Source organism: Acipenser ruthenus, chromosome 2 (genome assembly GCF_902713425.1).
Source record: "Acipenser ruthenus chromosome 2, fAciRut3.2 maternal haplotype, whole genome shotgun sequence".
Lineage (NCBI taxonomy): Eukaryota > Metazoa > Chordata > Actinopteri > Acipenseriformes > Acipenseridae > Acipenser > Acipenser ruthenus.
Window position 1 is genome coordinate 71854364 of NC_081190.1, and position 20588 is coordinate 71874951.

Here is a 20588-nt window from a genome sequence, read left to right on the forward strand (position 1 = left end):
ACTGTACTATACTTAGCTTTGAAAAACTGAAGTTGAATCATGCTCTGGTTCCCATTCGAGCAGAATATCAGTCTTATCCTTGCTAATGAGAATTGCTACTCTATTACTGTGCCTGCCGTAGTTTCTGCCAGAATCATGCTTCCATTCGATGCTAACTTCCGACCACTGCCTGTCCAACTACACTCAGCTATGCCAAGGACATCCAATTTGTGCTTGTTCATTTCAACTAATAGCTGTGCAGTTTTGGAAACTTCGTAAATTGTTCTCACTGTAACAGGGTGATGGTCCAAGCTTACCCCCTGCCCACAATCACATTCTTCAGCTCAGGAACAAATCTACTAACTTTTTTAGGCCCAAGAAAACTCTGCCTCGCACCCCTAATTTCCCATGGTGGGCTTCATAAGGAGCGGTTATCCTGTTGGAGGTTCACCAGTCTTCTGCAAACCTGATTTTGTTTTGATTCATCATGGTTAGGGCTGGGATTTAGTCACGGTGGTCGCGGGTGTCACGGATTCCCTGACTTTTGCTAGTGTCCATGATTTTTGCTGATGTACGTGACTTGCAGGGATATCAGTAAATTGCATTCCATCTGTATGTGATTTTATTGGAAAGTGTTTATCTTATTAACATTACATTTTGAATTAAAAAACAAACCAAAAAAAACTTGTTCATTTATTCATTCGAATTAGCTCTGATATCGTACTTTGCTCAGGAGCCGTTGCAGCCCTTGACACGGACAAAAATAAGTAAAACGGCCAATATCAGTGCAAAAGCAAGACCTGCACACTATCCAAAAAATGGATTTCACAAAAGCGGAGGTTTATTGTTTTGCTCATCTTGAAATGTACCAGTGGATTACGCATATAAAATCAAGCTGAGATAAACATTTGGTGACGCTGTCCCACAAAAGTACAAGAGAGGCACTTGAATCCGAAAACAGGAAAGAACAAAAACTGCAGAAAACCATGTCAGAAATATTTCAAGTCAAACATCCCCCTGCATACAACTGACAACGTGGCTCTGAAGTAGTATTTGGAATGTAACATGAAAAACGTCGGAATTGTACCAACTGCTTCTCAGCTGTGAAAATTCTATTTGCTGAAGGTACTTGAAAAACATGTCAGAAAAACTTAAAGCTTCTGATGGGATCAGCATTGTTACCGACGAGACAACGGATGCTGAAGACCGGTATGTTCTCAACATACTGGCTGTTTTAAGTGAACCAGAGTGTGAGGTGCTTCTGCTAGACTTGCTAATGTTGTTCTAGAAGCTGTGAATTTAAGACTGTGAGCCAGGCCATACAGGAAACACTGACAAAATACGAGGTTTCCTTTGAACGAATCACTGCTGTTGTGTCGGACAATGCGCCATACACGCAGGGCATGAAGTTGTTATTTCTGAATGCAGTGCATGTGACGTGTGTAGCTCATCTGCTGAACCTAGTTGATGTGTGGCATAAAAAATTTAAGAAAGTGAACGACCTGGTTGTAGCTGTGAAACAAGCATTTATAGCCTGCTCTGCACGCAAAGCTTGCTTCTGTATGCACCTACAGGATAAAGGAAAGAATCCTTGCGCTCCACCCAGTCCAGTCATAACACACTGGAACAGTTGGTTCGAGGCAGCTTTGTTTCACTTAAACCACACAGAGGACTAACTTTCATTTTTTGAAGAAGAAAGGGATCGGTCCCACAGTTCATGCATCAGGGATTTAATCGATCTGTGCCAGTCACCAGTTGCCCTTGAAGAGCTAAGCATCTTCCAGCAGTATGCACCTTGTATCATGCATACCTTGACAAATCACGAAGAGTCTGTGATTCATTCACAGTGTGGCCAATGACATGCGTGACCTTGCAATGTGGAGAAGAGCTGTGCCAGTGAACATGACCACACGATCGGCAAAGAAGCACTTGTTGACAGCGCTGAATAAATCGAAACATATATGCTGCATGTATGTTTCGATTTATTCAGCGCTGTCAACAAGTGCTTCTACCTCAGCATAGATGAGAAAGAAGTGTTCCAGGCCATTCCACTGTTTGAAGACCGTGAATACCATGCTTACTGTGAAATTCTAAACTAAACAAAATGCGACAATGTTTACCAGTTCTGTAGTTGCTGCCAGGTACTTGACAGTACCAGTAAATAGTGTTGATGCTGAAAGATCATTTTCTCTCTACCACAATGTTCTTAGGGAAAACCAGTGTTCCATTAAGCCAACAAACCTCTCAACATGCAACATGCTGTACCAAAATAAAATGTGAAAAGAAATACAAAAAACAATGAAGTTGTACCACAACAGATGAAATCAGTGAGCAATCGGTGAGAGAGTTTTCTCTTTTTAATTTAAATTATTGTTCCATTTGTTGTTTAATTGTTGTAAGGTTGCACTTAATTTAATGTACATGTCTACTGTCAGCCCCACACCCTCTTTGTGCTATCCTTGTGTGTGTATTTCTCAACTCCCATAGTGTTTTATGCTTCCCGTCTGCTTACCCTTTCCACAGTTTGTGTCTTTATTCTCTGCTTAGTTCAGCGCTTATAAATGCTACTGTTAGTTAGTAGTCGCCATTGCAGAGCAAATAAAAAAGCAACAAATTGAAATTCCATTTGCTTGTCTCGTCCTTCTTTGCTGAACCTGTGCGCCCCAGACACAATATGCTTTTATTAAAAGACAGTTAATTTATTTTTTATCCCTGTGACTTTATTCTCCCTCTGTCATTTTCTCAGTGATTTTGAACGCATTGACAGTGACTGCTCCATGATTTATGTCCAAATTTTCTGTGACAAACTCCTAGCCCTAGTCCTAGTCCTAGTCGTTTACGTAGCAAAAAGCTATTTTGTATGGCCGAGACGCTAGCCCAACGAAAAACACTAAAGTAACTGCTAATAATAATGTAGGATACACCTCTAGTCTGGCCTTTCAACCAGAACCTGTCTTACTTTGTACAACCTACTAGGAGAATACACTCCCGCCAACATAGCTTTAGGGATCGTGGCGACTCGCAAACTCAATCACCACATGAAGTAGTGTCTCATGGATGGGGGTTACTGCTGGAAGACAGTAAAACATCCTTACCTTTTCTTGCAAAAGGTCAATAACCTGCTGGATACATTCATTTACACCACAGGAATCAGTCTTTAACACCAGTTCAGGGGATTCTGGCTTTTCATATTCAGAGTCAATGCCAGTAAAACCTGTAAAAGGGAGAAAAGTACATGAGGCTACCCTATTCTCCAAATAGATACTTTTATTCAACAATTATACACGTCATTTCCATTGCAAATACTGTACTGTCAGGTTCTTTTCACGAAATAGAAAACATAGGTCTAAAATAGAAAATACTGTCCCCATATTTGTAGCACATATTCACAGACTGAGACAGGGCAGCAACACTATGTAAAAGTGAGGTAATTGTGATTAATTGTGATTGTGATTAATTTGCATGTTCAAAGTAAAGCCATTCTTTTTTGGTTGGCTTTCTTTGGTTATTAAATAAATTACCACTTATCAATTACACGGTTTAACAAACTATATATTGTATAATATTATCACCTTGTTGTTTAAAATGTCATCACAATAAGTGGTTTTCTAGATATATGTAAAACTGTAGTGCGACATACGGAAAGGCACCTCCATATAACAATACCTCAAAAAAAAAAAAAAAACTTGCTGCCTTGTCGAAGCCAAGAGATGACATTAAACAGGCCTACCTCTTATTTCTCCTGCCCTGGCCCTTTTATACAATCCTTTGACATCCCTCTGTTCACAAACATCCAATGGAGCATCAACAAACACCTCGAAGAATGGCAGGCCTGTGGCTTCATGGATCTTCCTGGCATTCACACGGTCCTGAAAATAAATAAATAAATAAATAAATAAATAAATAAATAAATAAATGCAGAGCATGATAAGAGCAAACTAAAACAATGTGTAACCATGGGGGCATTTAATGTTTATTTGTAAGATTCTAGAAAATGGTATACAAACACTTTTGTACCCTACTATTTCAATTTTAGTGAATATAAATACGAATAAAACAAGGCTATCAATAACAGAACTGCAGCTATTATGTGTCCTAAACTCCTCCCCATCTAATCAAGACAATTTGAGCCTCATTAGACATAACTTTTGTTTTAAGCTGTGCAGCAAAGACAGAGTGAACACCTTTCCTTCTGCCTTCGAACAATTATTTAATTGCTGTGTTTAAAAGAGCAAAAATGCATATAGTAAAGTGAAGTGCTTTTCTTGTGAATAGGGCCCTTGCTTTAAAAGTATGCAGTATGGTTCAACATACTACACAAAGCTGAAATAAAATTAAAGAAATACCTTGAATCTGTATTCTGGTATCTAAAGCCATTATTTTACACAGACATTTTAATAATCATGTTATCTAGAACATTTCATTGTCTTAAATAAGATCCAAATGGAAAATTACCTATATGGTAACAATATCCTGGGAAACAGTCAGCATGGTTTTAGGAAAGGGAGATCATGTCTAACTAACCTGCTTGATTTTTTTGAGGATGCAACATCGACAATGGGTAATTGCAAAACATACAACATGGTTTATTTAGATTTCCAGAAAGCTTTTGACAAAGTCCAGCATAAAAGGTGAATTCTCAAACTGAACACAGTAGGGATTCAAGGAAATGAATGCACATGGATTAGGGAGTGGTTAACATGGAGAAAACAGAAAGTACTGATTAGTACAAAAATAGGAGGAGTGGTGAACACTGTTGCAGCAGCAAAGGTCATTCAAAATGATCTAGACAGCATTCAGAACTGGGCAGACACATGGCAAATGACATTTAATAGAGATAAGTGTAAAGTACTGCACGCAGGCAATACAAATGTGCATTATAAATATCATATGGGAGATACTGAAATTGAAAAAGGAATCTATGAAAAAGACCTAGGAGTTTTCGGGGTAGCAGTGTGGAGTAGTGGTTAGGGCTATGGACTCTTGACCGGAGGGTCGTGGGTTCAATCCCAGATGGGGGACACTGCTGCTGTACACTGCTGCTGTACCCTTGAGCAAGGAACTTTACCTAGATTGCTCCAGTAAAAACCCAACTGTATAAATGGGTAATTGTATGTAAAAATAATGTGTAAAAAATAATGTAATTGTATGTAAAAAAAATAGTGATATCATGTAACAATTGTAAGTCGCCCTGGATAAGGATAAGGGCGACTGCTAAGAAATAAATAATAATAATAATAATAATAATAATAATAATAATAATAATAATAATAATAATAATAATGTTGACTCAGAAATGTCTTCATCTAGACAATGCGAGGAAGCTATAAAAAAGGCCAACAAGATGCTCGGATATATTGTGAAAAGTGTTGAATTTAAATCAAGGGAAGTAATGTTAAAACTTTACAATGCATTAATAAGACCTCACCTAGAATATTGTGTTCAGTTCTGGTCACCTCGTTACAAAAAGGATATTGCTGCTCTAGAAAGAGTGCAAAGAAGAGCAACCAGAATTATCCTGGGTTTAAAAGGCATGTCGCAAGCAGACAGGCTAAAAGAATTGAATCTACTCAGTCTTGAACAAAGAAGATTACATGGTGATCTGATTCAAGCATTCAAAATCCTAAAAGGTATAGACAATGTCGACCCAGGGGACTTTAAAAAGAAACAAGGACCAGGGGTCACAAATGGAGATTAGATAAAGGGACCCAGGGGACTTTTTTGACCTGAAAAAAGAAACAAGGATCAGGGGTAGATAAAGGGGCATTCAGAACAGAAAATAGGAGGCACTTTTTTACACAGAGAATTGTGAGGATCTGGAACCAACTCCCCAGTAATGTTGTTGCAGCTGACACCCTGGGATCCTTCAAGAAGCTGCTTGATGAGATTCTGGGATCAATAAGCTACTAACAACCAAACAAGCAAGATGAGCCGAATGGCCTCCTCTCGTTTGTAAACTTTCTTATGTTCTTATGTTCTAAGCCATGAAACATTCTTAACTTGAAAGGTAACCCTTACCCATTCTGAACCAAACCAGTAGGGCTGTGTTCGAAGGTTCGTTCGCTAGCTAGGAATTCAAAAGTAATTTTAAACCTTCGATGGTTCGTCAGGAGGCATCCATGTATTGGAGCAGGGTAGATTATGCCAAAGCACTGGGGGCGGGGGAGGAATACCTATAGTGGTTGTAATGTTTCATGTACTGAATAACTAGTGTACAAGACAGCGTAAGATAAGTGCTATGGTAGAATATGCTTGAAACATATAAAACACACGCTAACACTAATAATTTTAATTTTGAAAACGGTGCACTGTCCGACCCTCCCCCCTCCAGCTCGTGTTACCCAGAGGCAGAACTTTCATTTCATTCGCCAACAGCAAAACAACCAAAAAAAAAAAGTTGAACGCAAACTGTGCAAGCGACTGTTGATGTATCATGGAGGCTCATCCAATCTCTGGGGTCACTTGACAAGCGTAAGGTCCTGTTATTATTATTATTATTATTATTATTATTATTATTATTATTATTATTATTATTATTATCATTTGTAGTAGTAGTAGTAAAATGTGACTGAGATCGAAAACCTGCTTGGAACGGAGAATGTTAAATAAAGCTGCAGTTGGTGCTGCTGTAATACAAGCTTACTGTACATAGTATATCGCAAGCAACATCAATTTTGTGTAAATAAACGTGTATTTTTATTTAAATTATAAAAAACATGATTACTGCTATATAACGTATTTTAAAACTAAATGTGAATGTTTTATTCAATGTATATGGCTTACCAGTAAAATAATAGGATTTTCAATCAAATATAAACTAGTAGCTATGGTGACCTCGCCAGTAAATTATGCAAATTAGTACCATCGAAAGTTCGAACTTTACTTCGGTAATGTGTTCCAAAACTTCAAAGGTCAAAATGTACCCTGCGTTGCAGCCCTACAAATCAGAGTCTTACCCTGTTGTATGGAGAAATAAAACTGGCAATGCAAACAAGACCTGCATCTGCAAAAAGTCTGGCCACTTCAGCAATCCGGCGGATATTTTCTTCTCTGTCTTCTGGAGAGAAACCAAGATTTTTGTTCAGACCTTGGCGGATATTGTCACCATCCAGAGTGTAGCAGGGAATGCCATGGCAAACCAGATGCTCCTCTATAGCCATGCTCACCGTGGTCTTGCCAGCTCCAGACAGACCTGACAGCCAAAAACAAAAAAAGAACATCCATAACTATAAAGCACTGAACTGTAAAACAGGTACAGAAATAACAAAAGAAACCAGCAAAATGCATCCGATCCTGGACCCAGGCTCCAGTCTTGATCTTGTGACGTGTTGGGTTGTCCTAAAAAGGACCAGCACTGATCCTGAGCTCCGTTTGAGGCAGGATCAGAGCTTGTTCTAATGATTGATTTATATATATATATATATATATATATATATATATATATATATATATATATATATATATATATATATATATATTGTATATATATATATATATATATATATATATATATATATATATATATATTGTATATATATATAGTGTAACACAGCAGGGAGGGGGTTAAAGCCTCCCTGAGTGGAAAACATGTGCAGAATGCACATTTGTTTAGTTTAATTGTTTTGCTTTATTGTTTAATTGATTTGTTAATGGTTTTATTATTAATTATCCCCTGCACCTGTTGGCTATTGTTAAATTAAAACCAGGTGCAGGGTATTTAAGAGAGGCAGCTAGTCTGCTCAAGGCTGCTGAGGAGAAGGAGGCAGAAAGGTGTGCTCTGCTTCCTGGCAGTCATGAGCTAAAAAGTAAGTGCTGTATAAAACCAGTGTGGTTTGTAAGGACGGGGAAACAGCGTAGCTGTCCCGTGTTAGCCAGGGTGTACCTGTGTGTTAGTTAGTGCTCGTACAGAGCTAGGTGTTTATTTTGTGTGTTTTGTTTGATTTTTGTGTTTATTAAAAATAGCGCACCAGCGCTTAAAATCCATTTCTGTGTGCTGGGTCTATTTTTAAAGGGGCAACGAACCCGAGTGGGTAAAGATCTGTTACATTTGGTGTCAGAAAGTGTGGGCGCCCCTACGACCCAGAAAGATGGATTTATGGTACCTGATCGAGCAGATTAATAGAAATGCCGCTGCTCAGAAGGAGCAGCTGGAGAGATGGGAGAGAGAGATGGGGTTGGCACCGCAGAAGAGACAGGAGCGGGAGCCAACCGAATTGGAGCGGTTACTCCTGGAATGGGAGCAGGCTAGCGTAGCTCCGCAGTCTCCAGAGCCCAGAGGGGAGGAGCCGCCGCTTCCAGAGCCCAGAGGGGAGGAGCCGCCGCTTCCAGAGCCCAGAGGGGAGGAGCCGCCGCTTTCAGAGCCCAGAGGGGAGGAGCCACTGTTGCCAGAGTCACCGGTGGAAGTCAAGGGGGAGGATGTGCCGCCTCCCCTGCAAGCCAGTCCGGCGTTGCCGAGGGAGGTCCCTTGTCCCGGCAGCGTGGACACCAGGCCGGAATGCCCAGACCTCCCTCCGCTTGACCTGGCTCCCAGGTCGCAGTACAGCCAGGCACAGTCGCCTGCCTGGTTCCTTGCTTCACTCCCCCTGGAATCCCAGACGTCGCTGCGCAGGATGAAGACGTCACTGCGCAAAAGGCAGACGTCGCTGGCGCTCCCCCTGCTGATTGCTCCATTCCGCCTACCTACTGCTCCGCTCCCCCTGAGATTCAAGACGTCGCTGCGCCGGTCCACAGCCACGCGCCTCTGCCTGCCAGTCCTGGCTCCCGGTCACCGGCCTGCGCTGTGGTCGCCCTGGACAAGCCGTCTGGGTCCCTCCTCGTCGGTCCTAGGTCCATCCCTGGAAACGCCGGAGGGACCAACCCACCCTCAAGCCCGCCCGTGGAAGAGGGCGACAATTGACATTGCTGGACTTGAGGGTGGGTGGTCATTTAAGGGTGGAGGGAGGTGGCCGTCGAGTGGCCGGTGTCTTGAAAAGACAAGGGGGGGGAAGTGTAACACAGCAGGGAGGGGGTTAAAGCCTCCCTGAGTGGAAAACATGTGCAGAATGCACATTTGTTTAGTTTAATTGTTTTGCTTTATTGTTTAATTGATTTGTTAATGGTTTTATTATTAATTATCCCCTGCACCTGTTGGCTATTGTTAAATTAAAACCAGGTGCAGGGTATTTAAGAGAGGCAGCTAGTCTGCTCAAGGCTGCTGAGGAGAAGGAGGCAGAAAGGTGTGCTCTGCTTCCTGGCAGTCATGAGCTAAAAAGTAAGTGCTGTATAAAACCAGTGTGGTTTGTAAGGACGGGGAAACAGCGTAGCTGTCCCGTGTTAGCCAGGGTGTACCTGTGTGTTAGTTAGTGCTCGTACAGAGCTAGGTGTTTATTTTGTGTGTTTTGTTTGATTTTTGTGTTTATTAAAAATAGCGCACCAGCGCTTAAAATCCATTTCTGTGTGCTGGGTCTATTTTTAAAGGGGCAACGAACCCAAGTGGGTGGAGATCTGTTACAATATATATATATATATATATATATATATATATATATATATATATATATATATATATATATATATATATATATATATATATAGATGAACTTCAACTACAAAGTCTTATTTGTAGCCTGTAAAGAGAGAGCAGGTTTACTGTGTTATAGCATGTTGCAAACCTTTATTTTGCTTCACATAAACAGGGTTAGAAACTAACGCTTGCCCATTCACCCGAGGCAAATTAAAACCGATGGGGACTAGTTGATGTCTGTGTCTCAGTAGTCCTGTGGGTGAGTGCTTAAAAAAGTGTACAGATATACTCTCACATTCACAGGCTTGTGTTTATAAATGCAAGAAAAGCCAATTTTCTAACGATGTAGCAGTGGTGAACAAACATTCATAATGCTTTCAAAACACTCACTCAGAACGGAAACCTCCCATCATCTGCCCATGTCGTGCCGAATTTTGCATTATGCTTGAACACAACACACTTATTTGGTAAGATGATCTTTAATCAGTTTAAAATATTAAGTTATTTAAAACCATATAGATTTAAGGGATGATTGCTTAACTAATGTCTTATTAGTAACATATTAGAAGATTTTGCGTAAAATATAAGAACAATAATTTCATATGGTCCGTTTCAAAGAAATGTAATGTGAGGAAATGGCTATTCACTTGAGCTATTTTGTGTTTTTATTCTGTTTTTATGTCTAAAAAGTAGATTTAGTTTATAATACCGAAAGTTTACAATTAAACCAAGGCGATGAATAAAATTAATGTGGTTTTATCCCAGGTTGCGACCCACCCACCACAAAAGAAAAAAAAAACTGTTGCATGAAACCGGACTGTAATAATCCAGCACCTCTGCACTTAAGCATTTGTAATTGTATATCAGCTGATAAGTGTTCCACTGATTAACCCATCACGCCTTTCTTCTTTAAGGCGTAAAGCCTCTATACATGAACCCCCCAATATTTCTCACAAGCACCTGGGTACATATTTTTAAGATATCACAACAAAAGGAATACACTTTTTTTTTTGGTGCATATGTATAGCTGTTATGCTCTTTATATCACCTTACAGAACAACAGTACGACAAAAAAAGGACAATGATAATACAATGATTTATTTTTTTTCACCCAGCAACATGCAAGTGGTCTAGTCTACTAGAAGCGCAATCAATCCTTATTGTTAAAGGCACAGTAGCATCTGCAAGACGGGCAGATCGGGTTTTTTCAGCCAGGTGGCAACAAGGCCTGGAGAGAACCCCATTACTATTTCAGTTTAATATGAAAAGTTCAACTGCACGTAGACCGTTAGAAACGTCAGTGTAAAGACATTAGTAAATAACACAGAGCTATGGTGAGTTCAAAAATAAAACCTTTTTTTTTTGTTGTTGACATAAAATAAAGTGTTTCGCATACAGTAACCTGGATTTACATTGTTTGCTTTATCTCTGTCCATCTGTTTGCCATTTCTTCTTAACATTACTGTGATCTCAGGCTGTATACAAATTTGACAGCCGGGGTCTTTAAACTATGCGCCACATATGTTAGCTTCTCATTGTTTAATTTCCCTAGTTACGAGGTGTGCAGCTCCAAGATCGGATCAAGATTATGGATCAATGAAGCCAGATTCAGATCCGCTGAGTAAAACCCCTTTGATCCGACTCCAGCGATTCCGGATCCGTTCTGGTATTTTCATCTTGTTAGTATAACCGGCCCCAGGTGATTATGTTTAACCCTTTGCGGTCCATTTATTCAGCACATCTCAGGCGCGTCAGGTCCAATTTATTTTCACATGCACAGTTTATTTTAGACGCGCTGTTTAAAAGTATTTTTTTCACAGTAAAACAGGTTTAAAAGGCACTGCATATCAACAGGACACTCAGTACTGCATCTCCAGCCCTGCCCCACCCCTTGTTCGCTGTATTTTTCACATACATCTTCATAGTAGTGCATACCGATAAATCATCTCCTGATCACTCGTTTTATCACCAAACTCCTCAATAATGCGATCAACTGGAGCTAGACCATGGGCGTTAGGCTGACTTACTTTACAACACTGGAACTGACTGGGTACCAGGGAGGAGCACTTGAGTTTTCCAAATTAATTTCCACCCAATACAGACCATAGAAATCATGCTGGAATTGATTGAACTTAGTTATGTGAAAACTAGACTGTTGATTATTGACATCTATATATTTTTTTACTTGTACAATAACAATAAATAAAATACCTGTTAGCCACACTGTACAACCACGAAATCCGCCTCTTGTTCCAACCACTTGGCCACGTTTATTTCTGCTGACATGATGCGCCTGATAGGTCACGTTGGTAGCTCTTTGCATTCCCTGAAAAAACACATGTATCAAATTAAAAGACAGTCAAGTATAATAAGACATTTTTAAAAAGTTTTGTAAATAATCTATTACTAAAAACACTAAAATTGCCTCTTACAATCCCAGTATTCTACAAAAACAGAATAACCTTAGTGCCAAACAAGATGTTTTAGTGACTAACAAAACTTTGTCTATTGAAGTATTTTAATGCACCAATCTTTCAACGTTAGACTCCCACATTGTTAGGGGTCTATCAAAAACTAACACATATCACTAATTTTGACCCCTAAGGAACCACAAATATGCTTGTGAAAAACAGTTCACACAGATTTACTGTATATAGCATAGTTGTCCATCAATGGACCAGTTTCCATGCAGGGATATTTACACATGAAGTGGCGATGCGTGTGAAACAGGTTTGTGGCCGAAAAAAACAGCCAAAGAGAGGGATAGGGTAAATCTCATTTACTTGTGTGAATGACAAGAAACACAGGGAAACCACGCCCATTTTCACATGGAAACCCGCATTTCATATAAAAATGTAAATGAGCGTTTGTCCTTATGTGACACAGCTTTACACATTGCAAGGGAACAGGTCAGTTGTTACTGTGGGTTCCAAGACGGCAGAAAGTGGGTGGCTTTATGGTTAGCAGTGGTGTATTTCACCTTAATGATAATGCGGGAAGCCTTTTTTTATTGTTGTTTTTTGCTGTGTGTCTGTTCTGTCATGCTGTATATCTTCAGTGGGTTTACAGTTCTGTATAAAACTGCTTACAAATATACCATGAACTGCAGTGTACACTTGTTATAGTGTTAAAGAAGCTGTTTGAGAATACCCTTGCTTAAAAACTATGCTAAAGTTAAACACGAAGAGCAAGTGAGCTGCTTAAATGTCTGTAACTGAATTAATTCCTGTGCTTTTTTTGATCCCAGCTATGTCTAAAGACAACGCGTGTCTGTCCTCCACGTTAACATAGTTGGTTAACTGAGCCAGCTCAATTGCCCAAAACAGCACAACAAACATATTTACCAACAAGTTGTTGATGCCTTCTCAGACCTGACCAAATAAAATTGAAAATGAACGTATTAATTGTGTTTTATTTGTTTGCATCACTAATATTTAACACAACAGTAAATCCAACACAACTTATTGCAGGTTACAGCAGGCAGTGGCAATTTTAGGAACAAACTCATCCTGCACTTCAGTCCGTTTCATCAGTTTCCGCCACCTCCCTTTAAAGTGCCCACTACCCGCATTTGCCCAAGCGTGGTGTTGAATGCTTCCTCAGCAGCTGTCAGCCGCCCAGATGGGTAGGGTTTCTAAGCCAGGGTAGTACACGCAGCATCACCTGATCTGCTATATGCTGTATTGCTTGAATGAAAGGGAAATTATATATATAACACATCTCAGCTGGTTTTCAGCCATGGTGATCTGTGATTCCTGTTGGTCAGTTTCATCTTATACCTCCGAATTAATTTTTAGTTAATGAGTCGTAAGATAAATTAGTTGAAACACTACTAACGACATGACACCCCACTAATGACATTTAAAAAACAAATTTGGGCAAGAGCAGTAAAACACATTATTAAACAACCAGGCAGGAGGTATTTAGAAATCACAGCTTAGATTCTCTCATGTAGTAGTTCTCTGTGTGCCCATGGAAACAACATTTTCACGAGCCATCTGCGAAAACAGCACGAGAACTTTACGCACAGCTAATTTACATATCGACCCCCACCTTTCCCCTTAATTTGCATGACGTCGGGTGAAAAGCTGTGTTTTCGCGAGTAAAATAAACGAAGCGAATGGAAACCCGGAAAAGCTTTTTGCACAAGACATTTTTCTCGAGCAAATATCTCAAGCTAAAAAAACATGCATGGAAACTCCACCATTCATAACTACAAAAAACCATGGACTCAAGAATATGTAGTAACACAAAGAAAAGTGTTTCCTGTTTTTTTTTTGCTTTTTCCTATCTCATCAGTGCAAGCTGTATAGTTCAGACAAGACTCGAGCCATACTATTTTATAATGTTACACTTACAAATTTTTGTAAAAAAAAGAAAAATCCATTCCAAATAATAACAAATACAGAACAATGTAAACTCGGACAACTTCTTATAATGGTGTTGCAGGTGTTGTCTGTCCACAGGAACCTGGACTCCTGGAATACACACATATTACAGTTTTGTATTATTATTATTATTATTATTATTTATTTCTTAGCAGACGCCCTTATCCAGGGCGACTTACAATCGCAAGCAAATACAAATACATTCAAGAGTTACAATATAAATCATACAATAAGAACAAGAAATACAATAATTCTCAAGTGTGACAAACCACAATTCAATAATACAGCAGATAATAGTGAAAGTTACATCAGGATATGATTAAAAGTTACATCAGGATATGATTTGTACTGTTATATACCCGAGTCACTCCTTTCGTGACAAACTAGCATATCATGTTTAAGACTGGTTTAGGTGTCAAGTTTTTTTTTTTTTTTACATTATTGCTAAATATTTACATAAGGCATATAGAAATTTCTAACATATTTTGTTCCAAAGTAATTTTCATAATAGCAAATAATCTCTATCTTTGTATCTGCCCCCAACTGTTTCCACGTTGTAAAGGCTAGGTTTGTACTTGTTTTTAGCAAAGCACTGGAGGAAAACAGTAACTACAAAAAACAAAACATATTTAAAATCAACAATCAATGTACATGTACAAACCAATTCTGATTTCCAGAAAGTCATTATGATTTAAAAAGTCACGTACAGTAAAACGTTTTTCTAAAACTTTTTGAAATAGTTATCGGATTAACAGTTAACAAATATTGTTCTTTTGTTTTCGAAAACCTGCACTTTTGTAAAGATTGAACTCATGTAACCACATTGATTTAACTACTTATTTCAGGGTGCGTTGTTGTTTACTTTGTCATTTAGTCTATGTATTGGCTTCCTTTGCATGATGGTGTACTTGGTACCATTTCCATTTTTGAGTCTTCTATCTTTCTGTTTTGAATTCTCTGTCCTAGTCATGTTTAATTCTCTATTATGCATGTTATTATTTACTTTAAACTGGTTTATTTTTACTGTTTTAGATTGATTTTGATTATATTTCTTAATTATGCCACATTATTCGGATTTTCTTCATTGTCTTATTTTTAATATTTCTATGGTGCCTTCGTATTTAAAACAGTCCTTATTCTTTAAGTGAAAACTAGTTCATATTAAAAATGAATGTAGGTAAAGCTTTTCATTCTCGAAATTCGAATAATTACCAAGCTTATTCGCTGCCTCTGTGTCGGGATGCATAATAACAAAGAAAACTGATGTATTTTGGAACACTTAGGTCCACACTGCTAGAAAGTAAATGCTGAAATTGTGCACGTCATCACTGCCAATGAGTGTGTGTGTTTTGTGTGTGGTAATAACGAAAACGGGATACTCAAAACTCACCCAGTTCTGTACAGTGTTGTTCAGTTTAGCCTTCTTGTGAATACCTCTAGAAGTCTCCATGGCAGCGTTTAGTAGTATAGAATTGTAACAAATTCACCGTATGTACAAGTACAGTATCAGTATTGTATTATTTTCTTAATAACCCACTACCAAATCGCCTCTGAACTAGAATGTACTTAAATTACAGAGAGCTCAACATCGGAAGTGAGGTGTTAGCCTTGGGGTGGTTGCTGTCGTCATGGTAGCAGCCTAACTGATGCCGTAAACAGTTTTGAAGGTAAACTTGTGGAATCTTCAGTTTATGCGCTCCGGTTTTATTTATATTTTCATTTTACCGCTATTAGAAAATGTAACACCGTTCTAGACAATTTTAGATATTATATTACTAAACATGAAAAAGCATACTAATTTGTTAACAAATGAAGATACGACATATCTAGAGTACAAAAATACAAACATGTTTTCTGGTTTGTGTGGAACTGTGATAGGAGAATGGACGTGGCAGAAAATTGTTGCCTCTGACACCACTCTTAACTACAAAAACGTAGTCCAGAAAACATATACATATATATATATATATATATATATATATATATATATATATATATATATATATATATATATATATATATATATATATATACACACAATTAAAAGGGCATCGAAAAGTAGATGCCTTGTGGGAGATTAATTAACTTCGCCGCGAGGTGGCACAGTCTGCAAATGCAAAGGAACGTGTCGCGTCAGTGGCGTTGAAATGGCTTCTGGGAAGTGTAGGTTTATATTAACTGTTCTTGATAATGTTTCCTGTAACATTAAAACGCCTAAACATTAGTTTTAAACTGAAGATTCTTGCCCCCCTCAAAAAAAAAAACTATATTATTATTATTATTATTATTATTATTATTATTATTATTATTATTATTATTATAATCTATTAAAAGTATTGTACCACTAATTATACCACAATTCAAGGTAACAGATTAAGGACAGTCATTTATTAAACTTTAACCACTTAAAAAAAAACATTATAGTAATTTAACAATTTTTTTTTTTTTCTTATCAAAAAACAAACATTTAATTTAAGGTATTTGTTCATGACAAAAGTATTGACACCCCTGCTTTAGTATTTTGTGTGTCGTCCTTTTGCTTTTATTGTGGCTTTCAGACATCTGTGATAATTCTTAACTAGTGTGTTACATCTTGTTGGAGGAATCTGGGTCCATTCTGTCTTGTATATTTCCTTCAGCTTAGACAGAATGGATACACAATACTTAGCTGCAGCTTTTCCAGTAAAGGATTCCAGTGGACCTAACCATATGGTTTGGGTCGTTGTTGTTTTGAAACTCTGCCAATCAGCCTACGAGCAAATGGTATCATTGTAATTTCTCTGTAAGTCTCTGTAAGTCACCTTGGATAAAGGCGTCTGCTAAATAAACAAATAATAATAATAATAATAATAATAATAATAATAATAATAATTGTAATTTGCATAATGTTTTGATACATGACTGCATTCAGTCAATCTTCAATCACATGACTCCCTCCAGTACCTGAACTGCTAAAACACCCCCACATCATAATCGAACCACCTCCATGTTTATATGTAGCTACAAGGTTTTCTTATTTTTTCTCCAAATGTTGTCCATTTTTGGGGAAAAGTTATATTTTAGTCTCATTGGACCAGATCATTTTGTTGAAGAATGCTTCAGATTCTTGTTCATTTTTCTTGGCATTATTAATTTTCTTTAAAAGTGGTTTGCAACGAGGTCTATGTGCATACAACTGTTCTGTGCTCAGATGCCTTTATATAGTTCTTTCTTGCACTATTATGTCTGATGCTTCTAAATCATTATTTAAGTCCTGTTAATCCTGGGTTTTTGTTTTTAGGTTATTAGACGATTCTCCTACCTGCTGCACCCATCATTTTCTTTGCACGTTCACTTCCAAGTTGTTCTGTGGTGGTACTTGATTATTGATTATTGCTCTGATTGTGGGTTTTGGTATTCCATATTTCTTTGATATTGTTCTGTAGCCATTTCCTTTGTTGTAGTTTGCTAAGAGAGCTTTTCTCAAACATGAACCCAACTGCTTTGTCTTGATCATCATCTGCTGTGTTGCTAAAACGTTCGTCTACAGATGTTGGAAATAATTACCTTTTTTTCTGGCTGCTGACTTTGCACTGTGTAATGTTTTTTCAATCAGTTAATTTTTTAATTAGCTCTATTAAATGTTTGCTAACTTTTAATGTAAATATGCCAATACTTTTGGCATAAACACATCTTTGAAATTGCTTAAGTGTTATTTTATTTTTATAAATATTTTGTTAAATTAGAAGACTGGCTCTACCTCCGCTACGCTCCCCTGCCTCCAGAGCCCGCTCCTTCTCCACCCTTGCTCCGCAGTGGTGGAATGACCTTCCTACAGATGTCAGGACTGCCCAGTCCCTGACCACATTCCGGCGCCTCCTTAAGACTCACCTCTTCAAACAGCACCTGTAGAACTCCTCTGTTGTATCCTGGGACACTATCACCCTTCATTTAAATATGCTTTATTTTGCTCTTATCTGCCCCCTATTTTACTGCATTTAATCCTGTACCTCAGATTATTGTAATCTGCCAAGTGTTTAATCTGTAGTATTTTGTACTTAATCATATCCTGATGTAACTATCACTATTTAATCATATCCTGATGTAACTTTCACTATTATCTGCTGTATTATTGAATTGTGGTTTGTCACACTTGAGAATTATTGTATTTCTTGTTTTTATTGTATGACTTATATTGTAACACTTGAATGTATTTGTATTTGCTTGCGATTGTAAGTCGCCCTGGATAAGGGCGTCTGCTAAGAAATAAATAATAATAATAATAATAATAATAATAAATTACCAGAAATTGTGCATTTTGGTCTTTGTCATATTAATTAGTGGATAATGTTCACTAAATGCTTGTATCTAACATGTTTTCCTGAATTATCTTAAATAAAATGTAGGGTGCCAGTGACTGTATCAGAAAAGATCTTAACAGCTACTGTGTATTGACAGCAATAGAAAAGGAAATGCGATCCACAGTAAAGGTTCACAACATGACACTTACTTTTACAACTGATGTGCCCTTAACAAAATATGTCTTAATTTTATAATGTATAATAATGCCATCAATTTCTTAAATAAATATACAATAAAATGTTTACTTTTACCTTGCTCTGTAATGTTCCAGGCTGTTCCTCACATGCCCTTCCCTTAACAAAGTACATGCTCTGAACAAAGCACATCCTTGCCATCATTTGCCTGCCATGCATCTTCTAATGTGTTATCAATTTCTTCTTGTGTTAGTGGTAAATGTGTGAAGTAGGAAGAGAGCTTTGGAATTGTTTTAAGCAGCTGTTCTTTCCTAACATCCTGTACCTTTCTATTCTGTACTCCACTTAAATGCTTCTGTCCCTTACACCATTTTTAATTCACAATCTGGAACATGTCAAAATAACACAAATATTGTTCTCAAATAGTATTACTACTGTACTGGGTTCAGCTATACAATAGTCTTCATTAACACTATTCTTCAACATGTATGCATACTAGGAGAAAGAACAATATTCTTATGTTAAAACCTGTAACATATTACTCAATTGAATATTTAGAAATCAAGCACATTACTGTTTGATCATAATCCAGAAAGTATAGGCTTAACACTTACACTTTTGAAACGCATCCTGTTTTACTAAGCAAAAAATTGCACAGAGATCTCTAATTAGCAAAATGTTTATTTAACAATCTAGTACAATGTAATTGGCCACGTATCATACACTTTTTTTCCCCCCCAAGTCAAGTTTTGTTTTCAGCCAAATTTAAGGAGGTATCACATATCTATTATAACACTCACTGTGAAAAATAGTTCTGCTAGTGATGCTGATCATTCATTTTCTTCACTCGCATATCAAACTGTACCATTTATTTCTACTTTAAAGAATATGCACTCAACTTACCAACTCTATTACTGTCTCCACTCAGCTTTGCACCTTACCCTTTCTGAAAAGTTATACCTTTCTAATTGGAACTGTGACAGAAATACAATCACATAAAAAATAATAATAACAACTATTTAATATATTTTTAAAATAATAAAACACACATAAAAATAAGGTATCATAATAAATGTCAGAATTCACACTTTAATACTAGAAGCTTTTAATAGGAACTTCTGCTGGTCAATGTTGACAAGACAGAGTACAGATGTTTTTCACTTTTTTAATTTGTTTTTATCAACAAACATCACTAGTACAGAAATATTTGCCACACAAGCAAATGGAATATATCAGAAGTGGGATTATGGATCGCAACGCACTGGTTGAGCTGCTGGAGGCGCTGGATAGCAGACAGGAGGCAGAGGAGAGAAGGAGAGAGGAGCAATACACCGTGCTCATTGAGAGGGTAGGGCTGGCGATAAAGCCACACCCTACAACAGCACCTGCAATTACGGCCCCTAAAGCACAGGCGTTGAAGATGACACGGAAGATCACCTGGAAGTGTACCTGGTCGCATTCGAGCGGCTGGCCACCACAGCGTCATGGCAGTGGGAGTTCTGGGTGAGCCAGGCAATGAGCGACGTGGATGCCGCCGATTACGACCTAGTAAAGCTGGCAATCCTCTGTCATCTCAACATCACAGCAGAGACTCACCGGGTACAGTTCAGAGAGTACCAAATGTCCCCGGATACACTACCCAGGGTGGTCATGCAAATGAAACTGGCCATGAAACTGGCCGAGGACTTTGAAGACTCCCTGGTCTCTGCCCGGTACTCACGGCACCTGCCCACCGGAACAGCCAAGCACCACCTTCTCTCTCTCCCACCACCACCAGCACCAGCACCGGCACCGGGATCCAGACCTCCGAGACCGCCGACCCCAATGGGTCACCTTGCCTCCCCTTCATGGAGAGCAAGGTTGGCCCCCAGCTGGGGTAGAGGTGCTGCGCCTGTCCTGTTGCCATACCAGTAACGGGACAGATACTTAACCAATGCTCCCTCTGTTCCCCCAACTTGTTTTAGGTGCAACCAACTGAGACACCTTGCCCGGTCATGCCCCGTTGCAATAGATTGTGACATGGCGGTGTGTAATTGGGCACCCGAAATAGGTAAGCAAGGGGAGGGGCCTTGTATTGTTAATGAGGTTTTAAGGAATGTGAACACCCATGCATTAGTGGACACAGAGTGTGAGCAGACCTTAATTAGGACAGCTCTCCTAGGTGGTGTGTCATGGAAGCCACAAGGTCAGGTGGCTATCTCCTGTATCCATGGAAACACGATGACATACCCCACCATAAAAGCA

At 38.4% G+C, this 20588-nt stretch overlaps 1 protein-coding gene across 2 annotated transcripts in view; it reads right to left on the minus strand.

Annotated features, from left to right (window-relative positions):
- The window catches only part of LOC117408699 (bifunctional 3'-phosphoadenosine 5'-phosphosulfate synthase 1-like), a 51895-nt gene extending 36379 nt beyond the window's left edge, over window positions 1–15516 (minus strand). The window contains exons 1-6 of one of the 2 annotated variants that reach the window (XM_034013937.3): window positions 15260–15516; window positions 13840–13959; window positions 11693–11807; window positions 6936–7171; window positions 3710–3848; window positions 3075–3193 (exon numbers count right to left, since the gene is read on the minus strand). In XM_034013937.3, the coding sequence (XP_033869828.3) occupies window positions 3075–3193; window positions 3710–3848; window positions 6936–7171; window positions 11693–11807; window positions 13840–13959; window positions 15260–15319 (789 nt within the window). In that variant the 5' untranslated portion in view covers window positions 15320–15516. The remainder of the gene's footprint in view (window positions 1–3074; window positions 3194–3709; window positions 3849–6935; window positions 7172–11692; window positions 11808–13839; window positions 13960–15259) is intronic. The other variant, XM_034013938.3, reaches the window with a different exon arrangement.
- Window positions 15517–20588: the final 5072 nt, after the last annotated feature.